The 15660-nt window shown below is 39.0% G+C and overlaps 1 protein-coding gene across 11 annotated transcripts in view; it reads left to right on the top strand.

Moving 5' to 3' along the window:
- Positions 1–15660, top strand: part of NCKAP5 (NCK associated protein 5) — a 587437-nt gene that overhangs the window by 412872 nt on the left and 158905 nt on the right. For all 11 annotated transcript variants that reach the window (XM_074967251.1, XM_074967249.1, XM_074967241.1 and 8 more), the window contains one exon: positions 5828–5977. In XM_074967251.1, coding sequence (XP_074823352.1) covers positions 5828–5977 — 150 coding nt within the window. The remainder of the gene's footprint in view (positions 1–5827; positions 5978–15660) is intronic.

The raw sequence follows: 15660 nt of genomic DNA, 5'->3' as shown, positions 1-15660 counted from the left end.
GCCTCAGAGGCATATCAGTGCATTTTGATAGCTTCCAGAGAAGAAATTTGCAGTTTAACTAATTGGGGGCAGATACCCACTAGGAGCTAGTATTAATGTTACTTTACAATATATACACCTTTGCTGACTGTGTGTTTATAAATACGGCATGGAGGTTTGTTCGTTTTTTTGTTTTTTAATTGGAGCTGTGTGTATGAATGATTATAACATAGCAGAGGTACTTTTCTGCCTCACAAATAATGTTGAAGTTATTCCATGCCATGTGCTTTTTTGTCGGTTTCGTTCCTGAGTTAGATGTGTTTCTAAAGCAGTATTCCCACATCAGATCTCTGCGTAGTATGAGTTTACATCAGTGATCAATCTACTATTTTTAACAAAGTCCAGTGACTTAAAAATTAAAGAGACTATAACCAAAAAAGGAGAAGCTGACATTTCATAGTCCAACAGCTGAAGCTGATATAAGGACATGGTCTGCATCTGCAGAACCCTCACTGTGTCTGAAAATGAAACTGGTTTGGTTTTCCACATAAATGCATATTAAGCACAATCTGGCTGTGATAATCATGGAGATAAGCTCCAACTTCTGTGAGTGAGGGGGTAATTTTTCTAATGATTCCTTATTAGTAGCCAGAACAATAAGTACCAGAAATGGACTATTGCTTTTTCTTTGTGTGTTTCTGAATGTTACCTGGTGGGAGGAGGTGAGACATCTATCTAGTAAGCTTGTTTTCCCCAGCATGAGTGCTAGCAAAATTAGCACCTGTATTACAGGCAGCAGCCGCCAACAATGGTGCAGTAACTATAGACAGGGCTCTGGCATATTTACCACTTAAGCAGATGTGCATGACTGAGTGTTTAAAACACCCAAGGCCTCCTGTTTTAGCACTTACAGCATTGCTAGCACTGGGGTAGCTGTAAAACAGGTACTTTTTTTTTTTTTTTTAGTGCAGTCAGGGCCAAGAGTGGGTCATATCACCAACAATTGCTAATAAAGAAACCAGCCATTCCAGTTACACAAACAGCTTTGACCCCCTTTAAGTCACTTTTATTGTTTCAGACGAGCCTCTGTCACAAGACACGCTGATAGCTGTTGGTTACTGCTAACAGCTCTTATCCTGGAATGTGCTATGATGTTCATGGTTCTTCATATGTTTCATGTGGCTTAATGTTAAGACAGGCAGGTGCTCTATTTATTAATGCCTGACAGCTGAGCAGTGACACTAATGGATTGTGTTCTGTTAACAGACAAAAAGATTCCCAGTCAGTGCAAGTGACACTTAGGTTGTAAACTGCCAAATTAGGTCATAAGATCCCAAATTGGACCTTAAGCTCCATGGAGTAGGGACCATTTCATGGCATATATTTGTAGGGTGACCAGATAGCAAATATGAAAAATCATGACAGGGTGGGGAGTAATAGGCACCTATGTAAGACAAAGCTCTGAATATCGGGACTGTCCCTATAAAATCAAGACATCTGATCACCCTATATGTTTGTACACCATGTGGTACAGTGGAGCCCCAGTTCTATTAGGCACTAGTGTAATATAAATAACAACAGCGGGAAATCAAGCATTTGTTTCCTTGCCAGGCATTCTTTTTCAATCTGGGCATGTTTCTTCTCAGGCTTCAGAGACTGGAAGAAACCTGTCACCTGTGGCTACTTCAGAGCCTCTCGGGGCTGTTCTTAACTGAATTTGCTACTATGTGTCTTCTAACCATTCACTCTTTTTGTTTAATGTTTTGAAATGTCTTTGTAATTAAATGAAATATTTTAATAGTAACTTGATTATTTTCCAAATGTTTTTCATGAAATTGTATAATTCCTAGATGTGGTCTTTTCCAGTGCCATACCAAAAAGGAAGTATTACCTTTTGAAAATGTCCCTTATGTTTCCTTCTCTAGATATTGTTACTGTTGTTTTATTTATAATTATGATTGTGAATGCCTCTTTGTTAATGAGAATATTCTCACAGGGAATACTAGGGAGGAAAGCGGCTTTTCACCATAATGAAAATAATGGAATTTCAGCAAGATTGCATCCCATGTCAGTTTGTCATTTTCATCTAAATGTATTGGTGGGGAGGGGAAATTGAATTGCTCCCTCTTAGTTCATCTTTTTGAAATCCAGCTTTCAGACAAATCTCAGTGAGGTTGTTGCATTGTGAAGTTTCATAGATCAGCATCTTCAGTGATTTATATCTTCACATTAATTCAAGAGCTCTTACCACTTTGAGGCTGCACTGGGTCTATCTTCAGCTGTTGGCTCTATTGGCAATAGGAATTGAGGTAATAGACCAAAAGATGCATCATCAGTGTACTACTTATGTCTTTTTTTTTTATAGAACATACTGTATATGTAGAGATAGTAGGCCAGATCATTAACTATTTTAAATGTGTATAGCCTCATTGACTTCAGTGGAGCTACATCGATTTACACCAGTTTGTGAATCTGATACAGTGGGCCAATCCTGCTAAATTCCCATTGACTTCAGTGGGAGCAGGAGACCTAGTTTCTTTATAGTGGGATTTGATCTTTGACTGTATTCTGTTTAGCATGTATATATTGTTACAGGGTAACATTATTAAGCATCTTTGTTTGAGGCTTCATTTTTGGGCAAAGAATGCTCAGATATGTAATTCTATTTTAGTTGACAGTGTGAATTTTCAGTAATGCAACCTTGTCTCCCAACGACTTCAAATTTTGTAATTCAGAGAAGAGTGAGAAGTTGTTTCTTTGTTCTCAGCATTGTATTAGATAAAGTCATTGATTTCTGCAATTTACTTTGAGAGGAATCACATTGTTTCCACCTCTGTGGTGAAGTGTCTGGGATCATGCTTTACTATATAATCTCCTGTAACAAGCTTATGAAGTTGGCAGTTAGGATGCCCTTGTATGGGTGTTAAGATGTCCTTCCATTACTAGACTTCATTCATTTGTGTTGTATTTTTGTCTTTAAAAGAGTCATTCATGCTGGCATTGCATCAAAGATGAGTCGTTATAGCAAACTGTTCTCTGAATTGGTTGATAAAGTTTTACATGGATTTCCTGATTGGACAACTTGAAAAGGGAAAATGGTTTGAATGTATTGTTCAAGCCATTAAATCATTACAGAGCATGTGCTATATATTAGAAATAACAAAGTACCTCTCAAAATATAGGCTCGTACAAAATACCTGTAAGTGTGCACATATATGCAGTTGTATATCAGAACTATCATGAAGTGCACATTACATATCCAAGTGATTTTATATATCTATCTAGATTTTTGTAAGGTCACCCATCCCATGTTATCTTTTTATAGTTGTTGTCCTTCCTGTCTTCCTATTTCCCATTCCTATGGACACCACTGTTACTTTCACTCTTCGTATCATTTTCACAATTAAATTGCAAGCTCTTCAGGGTAGGGACAGTGTATTTTTTATTGTCTGTGTTGAGGGTGGAATCTACAAAGCAACTTAGGTGCCTAGATAGAAGTTTCAGAGTAGAAGTTAGATAGAAGTTAGGACCTTAACTTCCATTGATTTCAGTGACTGATTTCAGTAGAAGTTAGGAGACTACATTGATTTGTGGAGTCCACCATGAGTGTCTTATGAATAATAACATTGTATGTGTGCGTGTGTCTGTTTTTCCTTACTCCTTTCCTCCTTTTGCACAATATCTCACATGCAGTATAATTTTCCTTTGGATTTGTTACTCTCAGTTCATTTTTGCCACCCTCTTTGTCTCTAATTGTAGAATGAGATCCATAACTTACTGAGTTAGTACAGTTCAACATTCAAACTCATATTTTCTACAGGTCTCTTGTGAAACTCACCAACCTTAATCACATAACAAAAACAACATTTAAATAAAATAAAATTTCTGAGTCACCCACTGATACTTCCACTCTCAGTAAAATGTATGTGTGCATCATTTTATTCATCTATTTAGGTGCTAATCCTCAAAACCCTTCTGCATATGCATATGTAACCCACATTCATCCTGGGTGTGGTGTTCTGTCCCCTCTAGTGGCACCGAGACCACTTAGAAAGAGAAATGAATGAGTCTGCTCTACAACCTTGGCTAACAGTCATATGGCTTTTAGCTCATGCAGTGGAGGCTCATGCACTAAGCTCCAGAGGCCCCAGGTTTGATCCTGCTCACCGACGACCAGGGTCCGTTGGTGTTACACATACATTTAACACATGTGAACAATCCCAGTAATCTCAATGGGATTGTCTTTGTGTGTAAAGTTATACATGTGGAGAAGTCTTTGGGGGGCCTTAGATTTTAAATTTCTTGAGGTGATAGTCCTTGCCCTCTGTTTCTTCTTTACATCATAGAGTACACTATTTACTCTCAACAAGCAATTAGTGCCAGTTGTGGTCTTGCCTACATGACTGCATAGGGGCCCGATGGGGAGAAAAGTTTCCTCCTCCCCATACTCCTCCATGGCTTGTCCACATTTCTGCTACATGTATTTGGAGAAGCAGGGCCACATGCCTGGTATTTTCTTCCATCTGCCTTCCTCCACCATGCAGTTGGGCAGATTAAGTTGATAGGGTCATGGAATGGGCGGAGCCTTGGCTCTGTATCTAAATGTGTCAACCAGCACAGCTGACCTAGTATGAAGGGAGTAGTAATCTGCGAGTGGTAAAGATTGGTATCCAGTTATTACTTCCTGGGAACAGAGTGGAAGAGCAGGAGAGGAACTGTAGCACAGTTCCTTCCCTACATTGCTCCTAGGGCAGCTCAGCTACATGCTATCCTTTTCTCTAGGCTAGAAGTAATAGGCAATCTAGCCCTAAATAATGATGATGCCATTCAGTGGGACTTGAAATTAAGCAAAAATGAGTCTGCCTATCAAAAGCTATAACCCCAAAACACATGTATCAAGTTAAGTTAATTGAATGCAAAATTTCTGGATTATGAACAAAATTTTAAAAAGTTCCTTTGTCACTTTGGAGCCTAAGCCTCACTTATTTTCAAAAGAAACTTTTGAAAACTTCTTGTTACTTTGGTTATCTCTAGTTATACATTAGTTTATATCCTGCGCTGAAATCAGTATCCAAGTAGTAGTCACATAATAGGTTCTGAGCCTACTAAATGATAGTTCATGAATAAGCGCTAGATGAAGAAGGATGTCATATATTAAGTATAAGTCTCTATGTTGGTTGTCCCTAGGTAAACTGTCTTTGTATGTCAGTGGCAGAGCACTTGTATTGGAAGCCAAGTTTTTGTTGCAACAACTTTTAAAGAAAATGCAAAAGTTGTTTTGTTAATGATAATCCAGGTCTCTAACCTGCAAAAGACAGACTCTTACACCTGCACAGAATCCCATTAAATTCACTGGGAATGCAGGAAGGATATAAAGGTTCACCCATGCACACCCTTTTGTGAGACTGAGGCCATAATATGTTCAGCAGAATCTTCATGAGTACTGTGATCACAAACAAGGTACATGTTCTCTTTTTTGCATGTGCAAAGGCGATTCCTATGTTGTTTGCAATGTTGTTGTAGCTGTGTTGGTCCCAGGATATTAGAGAAACAAGGTAGATGAGCTAATATATTTTATTGGACCATATTCTTTTGGTGAAAGATACAAGCTTTTGAGCTACATAAAGCTCTTCTTCGGGTCTTCTGTGAAAGAGGTAGCTTTTGAGAAGACCTGAAGAAGAGCTCTGTGTAGGTCGCAAGCTTGTCTCTTTCACCAACAGAAGCTGGTCCAATAAAAGATATCACCTCACCCACATTCTCTCTCAAAGGAGATTCCTAGGCATTTATTGTTACATAGTTAATTTCATCTACTCTTGTGTGTAATGAAAAAAATTCTTAATCTTTTTAGGAAAAACTGTCAGAAGAGGACAGAAAATGCAAAGCAACAATGGAACACATTCATATGGCAGTAGATGAATATTCAAGAAGTGAAAGTAGCAGTACTGAAGAGGAAAAAGAAAAGACAAAATTGCTAGTAGAACGATTGAAAGTTCTGGAGGTAAGAAATAAAATAACTTTACACATAAAAGTATACCACTTCTTGTAGTGGTACTGAATCAGTGTGGTATAAATCCTGTCTTTCTCAGTTCACTTAGACTCATGTAACAGTATTTTTTATCATGATTCATTTATCAAGGATGAGCAAAAAGTTCCATTTTGGAACAACTCTCTTTAATGTCAAGGATCATTTATCCTTAAAAAGTACTTCATAAATAATTTTAATTCAGTTCAAGCTATAGGCTCAATGACACCCACTGACACTATCCGATAAGAAAACTTGTGTCATTCTGACTTTGTTTCAAGTGTTAATTTTTTAAATCGTGTGATTTAATAACTATCATAAAAATGGCATTACTTCAGTCTGATGTTTACTGCTGAAGTTGCAGTATTTGGTGTACTTATTGTGGAAAATCTCATAGTCCTTAACAGACCTCCAGGGAGAATGCACCTGAGTAACTGCACTGAGTTCAATATGTATGTACTTAAGCATGCCGTAATAACCTCAAGGATCAGAACCAAAGACTGGACATAGAATCAAATTCTGAAGTTCTTATTCAGTGCTCAGTTCATTGTAGTCTGTTCAGGTTTTTATGTAGTGGTTCAGCAGTACAGTATAAAAATGCTTTCTAGTGATCTCAGCAGGAGTTTTGCCTGAGTAAAGATTGAGAAAAACAAGGAATAAAGATTCAGTCACTAGGGCTATAGATTTCTGGTTTAAGCAAACAGGAAAATTCTCCTTCTGCTTCATAATCACTTGGTTTGTACTCCAATTCAATTAAAAATCAAGTTCAGTATTAGTGTCCTGGAAGATTTTGTAAAACAAAAAGAAAACAAAAAGTGGTAGGTGTGTTCAGATCTAAATACAAAGCACAGGCCTCACCTAAAATGATACGAGGTCTTTATAATTGTCTGTAAATATATTTTCCTTTTAAAGACCCACACAAATATCACTAAAATAAACATATTAAATGTTAATTCTCACTAATCCTACATAGAACAATTGCTTCATAATGTGTAAGCATTTTACCTAGGTCTTTAGAACTTGAAATAAACAAAAGCTCTTATTCAGTCTTAATTTTATCATTGATGTTGAGTGAGTTGAGGTTACTTGTACATTTCTTTTTCCAAATATGCATAATTTGAGCTCCCTTGGCCTTGTTTTCAGTCAATCTACATGACTGTTTCAGTCCTTTATGTCCTTTCAGCTGATAAGAAGTCATTCAATAAAGTCATAACCTTTTATCAATTATGGCAAACTGCCTAGAAAGAAGAAAACATAACATTATGGACAGACAGGCTCTGTCTCTGGGAGGTCAGTCAATAGGTTTCCTCACTGATGTCAGTTTTGTGCAGTAGCTTGTAAAAAACCATGTATTAGCAAATGCCAATACTTCAAGAATTAATCTACATAAATAGTCTAATGAGCAGTCAAAGAAGAAAAATGAACTGCAGGGCCAACATTAATTGTGCGCAAAGATAATTAAAACAAAGTGTTGTTAATTGTGTGTTGGTTTAATGGTATATATCCTTGCCCTTGTTTTTTCTTGGAGGGTATAAATTTTTATGTCAAAGGGTGAAAGCTCTTTGGTTTATTAATCAAGAGACATACATTTTCTCGGTTACTTGCAATTAGCAGTTCTCATCCTTTAGTATTCTGAGAGTAATTAATCTTAGTATTTCATTAATGTATTTAAAAAAACAGAAAATGGGTATTTGACATTACATCCACAGTAAAGCAATTAGCAGGTTCCTTCATCTTGAGTATTCAAATTATTACAATTATCAGACATGATTCATAAAATTAACAAGTCTAATAAAGCACATAGGAAAGTTAGTCCATCCATCTGTGCAGTGTTGTGCATTAAGATTATGCCTTTAAGCAAAACTCATGAATAAAACTCATGAATGTCTCAGGACCACATTGTGCTATCATTAGCATTTGCATGGAGGTAACTAACAGCAAGATTTGGCCCACTGTATGGTGACCAATGCAGAGCTGTTTGGAAATTTTTTTCCCCTCTGGATAGATTTGGAAAAACTGGAACTGGAAAATTTTCAGCCAGCCAAAACCCAAATGTTTTTGGCTGAAAAGTTTGCAATTTTGGCCAAAGTGTTTAAGATGAAAATTCAAAATTTTCTGCAGAAAGCAGACTCTTTTAATGAAAAATGTTATTTCATTAGAAACTCAATTTTTCACGGAAACAGTTTTGTTGGAAATGTTTTGACCAGCCTTTGATCAATGGAAGACCATTTGGAGGAGCTGATTCCTTTTTAAAAATTATTTGTTGGCCCAGTGCATATTTTTACCAGTAGTATTTTTTGGGGGAAACAAATTGTTACAAGAAAATATTTTCATTATATATTTATCTCTACAAGCAGTGGATTGCTGGTATTAGCATACATTAATATCAGAAGAAGGCATCAAGAAATAATGTAATATATAGTTAGATGTGACATAGCATATCATGCAATGAACCCCAGCACAATGGGATACATGTCACATTCAGTCTGTGATTTAAAAACCATGGTAAACCCCTAAGTGTAAACACTGCCATGAGTAGTAAGCACACTATTTATATGCTAGGGAGTATTTCCATTCACCAACTGAGAAAAAAATTAAGTGTTTTGGATAGTTATTTCTCTTTCCAAGTCTTAATACTTACTTTTGATTAAATTAATTGCATGTATAACATTTCTGTTAGTAAAGTATATCGTTCGGGTTGTGTGGAAGTAACAACATTTCCTGCTTCCTTTGTGAGCAGGATACATTGTTCTAAACAAAACTGCTTGTTACTTGTAGTAGAAAATTAGGACTAAGGCCTCCATTCAGGAAGGCACTTGCTTAAGTTCCAGTGGCTCTGCTCAAGGACTTTCCCGAATAGGGATGCATTTCCAAATACAAGGAACATAAAGGCCCTCAACACTCATTTCAAATAGAACTGGTACTTTAAAATAGCCTTATAGATTAATACACTAGACAGAGATACTAAGTATATGTATCAGAGGGGTCGCCGTGTTAGTCTGGATCTGTAAAAGCGGCAAAGAGTCCTGTGGCACCTTATAGACTAACAGATGTATTGGAGCAGAAGCTTTTGTGGGTGAATACCCACTTCGTCGGAGGCATGGAGTGGAAATTTCCAGAGGCAGGTGTAAATATAGAAGCAAGAATCAGGCTAGGGATAACGAGGTTAGATCAATCAGGGAGGATGAGGCCCTCTTCTAGCAGTTGAGGTGTGAACACCAAGGGAGGAGAACTGCTTTTGTAGTTGGCGAGCCATTCACGGTCTTTGTTTGATCCTGAGCTGAGGGTGTCAAATTTGCAAATGAACTGAAGCTCAGCAGTTCCTCTTTGAAGTCTGGTCCTGAAGTTTTTTTGCTGCAGGATGGCTACCTTTAAATCTGCTATTGTGTGTCCAGGGAAGTTGAAGTGTTCTCCTACAGGTTTTTGTATGTTGCCATTTCTAATATCTGATTTGTGTCCATTTATCCTTTTACTTAGGGATATGTATGTGTATACATATGTATATGTATACCAGGCAGTAAAATAAGAGCAGATAATTTTGGGCACAGTTTGAGATGGGAATTTGCAAGATGCACCTAGTCTCATCAAACTAATAAAACCTGAAATAAAGCATCTGATTATAAATAATTTTGTATCACAGACTTGTAATGTCTTTTCAAGCCTTGTGTATCTTCCCAACTCTATTACTTTCTTTGGAAGCCATCCTAGTCATAACACCACCTCTTAAAAATCCTAGTCAAAATTGTTGGCCCCAAGTTGAAATTTGATTTTAAAAGTTGGAAGAAATATAGCATACGTGTGTGATTTAAAAATATTTTCAGTATATAAATATTTTCACAAATATTGCTAATTTATGTCTGTGTAAATATGTATGTACGCATGTATGTATGTACTGCCGGGAGCTGGGCTTACCGGTGGCATCATCTAGTAGTTAGGTCATTGGGCCCTCAATTTCCCCCTCCCTGTCTCTGGTGCTTCCTGTCAGCAACTCCTCCAGAACTGGCCTGACCTGCCTTTTGGTGTGAATCAACTCAGTCCTCTAGCTGGGTCACCACTTTAGCTCGTCCCCCCTTTTGGGGCAGCAGCGTTCAACAAACTGTAGAGGGTCCCATGTCCTTCCGACAGGAGAGGATCCTCAGTTTATCTCCTGGCCCCTGCAGATGGATGGTCCTTCCCATGAGGCTTTCAACATCTCCATCTTCTTCTTACTTCTGGGAGGGGTGGAAGTGACGGTTAGATCCCTGTGTGACAAGGGCATTTGATAAAGGAGCCTGGACCCTTCCACTCCACTGAGCTCTTACTCTGGGCCCTATGAGAGGAAAACAAAGTCAGGCACCAGGGTTTGCCTCAAGACTGCCTCCTTCGACCACTTCCTACTATCCACCCCCTTCTACAGTCTCAAAGTCCAACTTACTATAGCAAAGGGGGGAAAAAGGGGCAACTGAACCTTCAGCCTGGCTAGAGACAGCTGATAGTCCTTTCCTCCCCAGCAGAGGCTTTTGTGGCAGCTTTGGACTGGAGCACTCAGGGCAGAGATCTCCCCTGTTCCCCCATCTGAGTTGTCTGGCTCCCTTTAAAGTCCTTCCTCCAGCTGGAGCATGCTCTGCAGGTTTGGGGAAAAGAGGGCGTGCAGAGTTACCGGGGCGCAGAACTGCTCTTTAACCCTTTCCACTCTAGTGTGGGATTTATACTCCTCATCACGCTTCCCCCCCACACACATGTTCTTTCTACGAATATTTGACACTGACTCATGAATTCAGCACATATTTTAAGAGAAGAGATCATTTGCATCAAGAAAGTTTTCACATATTTAGCCAAATATGCAATTTCAACACCTAAGAGATTCCCAGGGTACACAGGTTTCAGAGTAGCAGCCGTGTTAGTCTGTATTCGCAAAAAGAAAAGGAGGACTTGTGGCACCTTAGAGACTAACCAATTTATTTGAGCATAAGCTTTCATGAAGTGAGCTGTAGCTCACGAAAGCTTATGCTCAAATAAATTTGTTAGTCTCTAAGGTGCCACAAGTACTCCTTTTCCAGGGTACACAGAGTCCTTCCTTTCTCTTCCCAGCCCTTCCTCATCATCCTGTTGCTGGAGAGTGCTGTCCCTGCACTAAAGACAGTAATATATTTATCATTAATCTAGGGCAGAATTTGAACTAGTAGAAAAAAAAGGTTTTGCTATATACTAAATGTCTTTGAGGAACACCAGACTAAAGCAGAGGAGTTACCCACTATCAAAACCCTAGCCCCAAAGAAGCATACCAACGGGTTATTCAGCTTATATTTTTATGCTACCCATATAGGAAAAAATAATCTTATGTTCTAGCTCCATAACAGGAAGAGAATTCTTTGGATGCTAATAGTATTTGGAATACTGAACATCACCGCATTAGCTGGGAGGCAAGTAATAGATTTCTGCACGAATAGTCTGGTGCAAAAATGGCAAATATGATGAAGCTAATACAAACTGATGCTGAACTGAATGTTGCACAGTATCCATTCTAGAGTAAAAACAGTAATACATTTTATTCTCAAGTAATACATTGTTAAAAGGGAGAAAATGACTTTAACAGTGCAGTTGTTTTTAGCACTATTTTTCTCATTAACTGTTGAGTACTTTGCCAAATAAACCACCACACTGCATCTTAGTATAGATGGTTTCTCAGTGAACAATGAAGAGCAATTTAGTAAAGCGTTTTTACTGTCAGCCTACCGAAAAGTATTTTTTTTCCCCGATGAGGTGTTCTGTGCCCTTTGACAAAGTTTAGTATTCCCTCATTTGCCCTTTTAATGGTGATCTTTTTACATCCTTTATCAGTCATAGCAATTCTCTTTCCAACGTACTGACTGATAAATACTCTTGGCAGAATTCAATTTTTATTATTTTCTAATTGTGATGGATAATATGAATTTTAAGCATGTTTTTATTTTTAATTATTTTAATTTTCTCAGGTGCATGAAGGGGGCAGGTGGCAGGCAATAATTATTTAATGGCAGTAGATGTTGAGATTAAAAAAGTTAAAGCTTTATTTATCTGTACAAGCCTAATTCAAAAGTGTAAATTACAGAATTTTACCATAAAGTCTTCAGTTCTCACAGCTAGGAGGTTGAAGCTCAAACAAACAAAGATCTCAGGCCTTTTTGTGTGTGGGAGGCTGCGATCAGGCACATGACAAGGACAGGGGAAGCCACCTCACTGCTGAACATCTCCGGCCCATGGTAACCCCCCCATTCTTGGCCAGTGAATGAGTCAGCAGGGCCACGACAGCAGGGAAACGGGCGTCCTGTGTGGCTGAGGTCCTGTGATACCAGATCCTTGAAGCTGCTAAGTGTTGGGGAGGCTGCGCTCACTGACTGTTTTTCAGTGGACATTTTTTCCCTCGCTTTGTGTGTCAGGTGAAATTGACATTTACTGACAAGTCATGATTTAAATTGAATCCTTCCAAGCCTATAAATACCACACATTTGTAATCAAATGAAACAGATGACAAATAACAAATGGTTCAAAATCCATTATATCCCACTCTATAGGAATTGATATAAAATTGTGATCTCTTGGATATCAAAACTCCCTTGTGGCATCAGCATTCTTAGTTAGCTGCTCATGAAATCCACTTAATTTACTCCAGCAGTTATGATCAAACACCTTATAGCTCTTATGAAGCAAAAGTAATTCCACTGGTAAATTCATTGTGTATGTGGACTTCTGAAAAAGATAAAAGATTAATGATGTAAGGAAAATAGTGCAACTCTGGTTGGTTTTCATTTTCATGTCTGCTTTCAGCACAAGAGTGATCGGAGAGAGATATTTTTAAAGGCAGTCAGGAAAACCTGCACAACACAGTATGTTTTGAAAATGCATCAACCCCCAGTATAGCTACATATTACACATACTATGTGGAAAAGACTGAAAAGTCAAACACTCAGAAGTTAGGAAATGCCAGAATTAAGGTTGCCTTTGCAACCTTAATTTGACTCCCTGGTGTGTATGCATTAAGATACAGTCTCTAATTACATGATCACATACTGTTTATTTCAACAGAACCCCTGACTACTTCTCCACTGCCTCACTGATTCTAAGTCTGAATTTCTTTATGTAGGCAGTCCCAGTCATGCACCCTGTTAGCCTCCCTAACTCCCAGTTCCAGTCTCCTTGCCCAGCCAGTCCCAGTCTCCCCCCTACTCTAACTCTAACTCCCAGGCCCAGTTTCCCTCTCCCCACCACCAGCCTTCAGTCCCACACCCTCTCCGGCTCTTTGACCCAATCTACTTGCCCCACTCTCCTGACATCCAGCTATTGTCCTCTCCCCATTCAAATAAAGCAGGTTCCTTCTCCATGCTTCCTGGGCCTAGCTGAAGGGTCACACTGAAAGCACAGGGCAGAGAGGCTTCCTGCTCTCAGTTTTGGTGCCTGGCCCTGGCTCGCAGCACCCCTAAATTGCAATTGCAGGGAAAATCCTGCTTAGCCCCAAGCATGGACCATGCCCAGTGTGGATGGAATTTTGGGGGAATTTAGCTGCAAAGTACTATCGTGTCTCTACTGACCATGTGTAAACTGTGATTTTCAAAGGGCTTCTAACTTGGCCAGATTTGGGTGAAATTTTACAGGGATGACAAAAAGCACACTTCAGCCTAGAAAGTTAGTTTGGCAAAGTGAAGAGCAACTGAAAACTAGGTCTTATCATTGGAAGTCTCAGGCAACCTTAATAATAGACAATGCTAACAACCCCACATAAAATGCTAAAGAGCAGCAAAGGATTCTCATTATGTATTACTACTGAATCACTTGGATTACTTGTGAATTTCACTTTTGTGTTCAGTTTAAGTCCTTTGAGGCTTTATTTAGCAAGTATATCCTCCCTGGCCATGCAGGAATACCAAAAAGGTCTTAGTCTTGTGAGAGCTTGGCCTACCCATCAAGCAAGAAGCTTCTGTTCCAACTATGCAGCAAGGAAAGGCTTCCTACAGTAGCAATTCCTGTGCTCTGGGGAACTGCTTGCTTCTCACAACCTCCCCTGACCAAAGAGAAGTCCCCCCAAAAGGGGCAGGGGACAGTCTAGTTCATAGCTCTGTCCCCTCTATACCAGCCTGTGGGTGGAGTGGGGAGGGGTGGGGTGATATGTGAATAGAGCAGTTTTTTCACTCTTCCTGTGTATACAGGGATCACCTGGGAGGGAGTGTTCCTATCTGTCCAAAGTACAATCTCTTTGGTGGTCCTCCAGGAATGGTGCAGCTCTTCACTACGCTACACAGGGCTCGGTCCCTAATCTAGCCCTAAAAGCAATAGTCATTTTGATTTTAAAAAATTAAATTAACAAATCAGTGATAAATACTGTGTCAGCTTTTGAAGGCTTATTAAAATCTGTCCGATAGACAGACATTTACACATTGTGGAGAATTCAGCATGAAATAATTAGGTCTGACGGTATTAAGTGTTCTGTCCTTTTTTTTTTTTTTTTTTTTTTTAAGTTTTCTCATTGCAACTCTCTAAAAACCATTTGCTTTTGACTGAGCAGTCAGGAAGAAAGCAACCTTTCTGTCAAATGGTGTTAGCCTGAGGGAATAAACCAAAGGATGCTGAATGAAAGACAATTTTTTTAAAACAGTAAACATAGGTTTTATTAAAAGGTTTCTGTAAAATACACAAATCATTGTGTGTGATGGCCTTCTTTCATGCACTAGGCTCTGGGTCCTCACATTTCCTTGAAGAGGAATGAGGTTGTGGTTAGGGGTTGGATTGAGACTCAGAAAATCTGGGTTCGGTTCCCAGTTCAGCTACAGACCTCCTGTATCTTGTACAAGTAATTTAATTTCTCAGTGCTTCAGTTCTTCATCTGTAAAGAACGGGGATGTGAGAGGGCAGTCAAGTATCTTGGGGAGAGGTTGCCTGGGTTTGGCTTGCTGGCTTTCTTTCCTCAGGATTCATTTTACAGATTTGACCCAGAAACACAAATCAGGGAACCACTGGGACACAAGGATCACAATTGGGAAAATAGAGACTTATAGTTCAGTGCGTTATCCCATTAAGGTACCTGAAAATGGTGCATATTGGCTAAGAGGAGACAAAGGTCAGAGAGAAGATGGGGGACTAGTTAATAAGTACTGTCTTAGACTTGGCTATTCTAGCTATTAATATTGATAGCCCCTTTATGTGTTTTGTTTGTTTGTCTGTTGTCTTGGCCCTTCATCTCCAAAACGGGCAAGGAAAAAATAAATAAAATGGGGCTTTGATTTTTCATCTAACCATCTGGAGTACTGGTGTGATACTTACAAACTAATATGCCTGTTGAGGCTCTGTGACATATGATAATACATCCTGTTTCTGTCTTGTCTACTTAGACTGTAAGTTGTTCAGGGCAGGAGCTGCCTCTTTCTGTGGGTCTGTAGAGTGCCTAGAATGTTGGAAGCTGGAGCTTCAAGGGGCTACTGTAATATAAATAATAAATACTACTACTTGGCCCTGCCCCTGAATGAAAGTCAGTTCATTCCCAAAGCCACCATTTTATTTTTTTCTACCTCTAACCCACATTCTGTATTAAAAGTACAACATAACTTCCAGTTAAGACGGATATTGGTAACCAATCAGTGATTCCTACAGGTTGTTACATACCTAGATAGCAGGCAACCAGCCCTCCTGCCTCAAGCACCTAAATTCTG

Source organism: Natator depressus, chromosome 11, assembly GCF_965152275.1.
Source record: "Natator depressus isolate rNatDep1 chromosome 11, rNatDep2.hap1, whole genome shotgun sequence".
NCBI lineage: Eukaryota > Metazoa > Chordata > Testudines > Cheloniidae > Natator > Natator depressus.
This window is presented reverse-complemented; position numbering and strand designations above follow the sequence as displayed.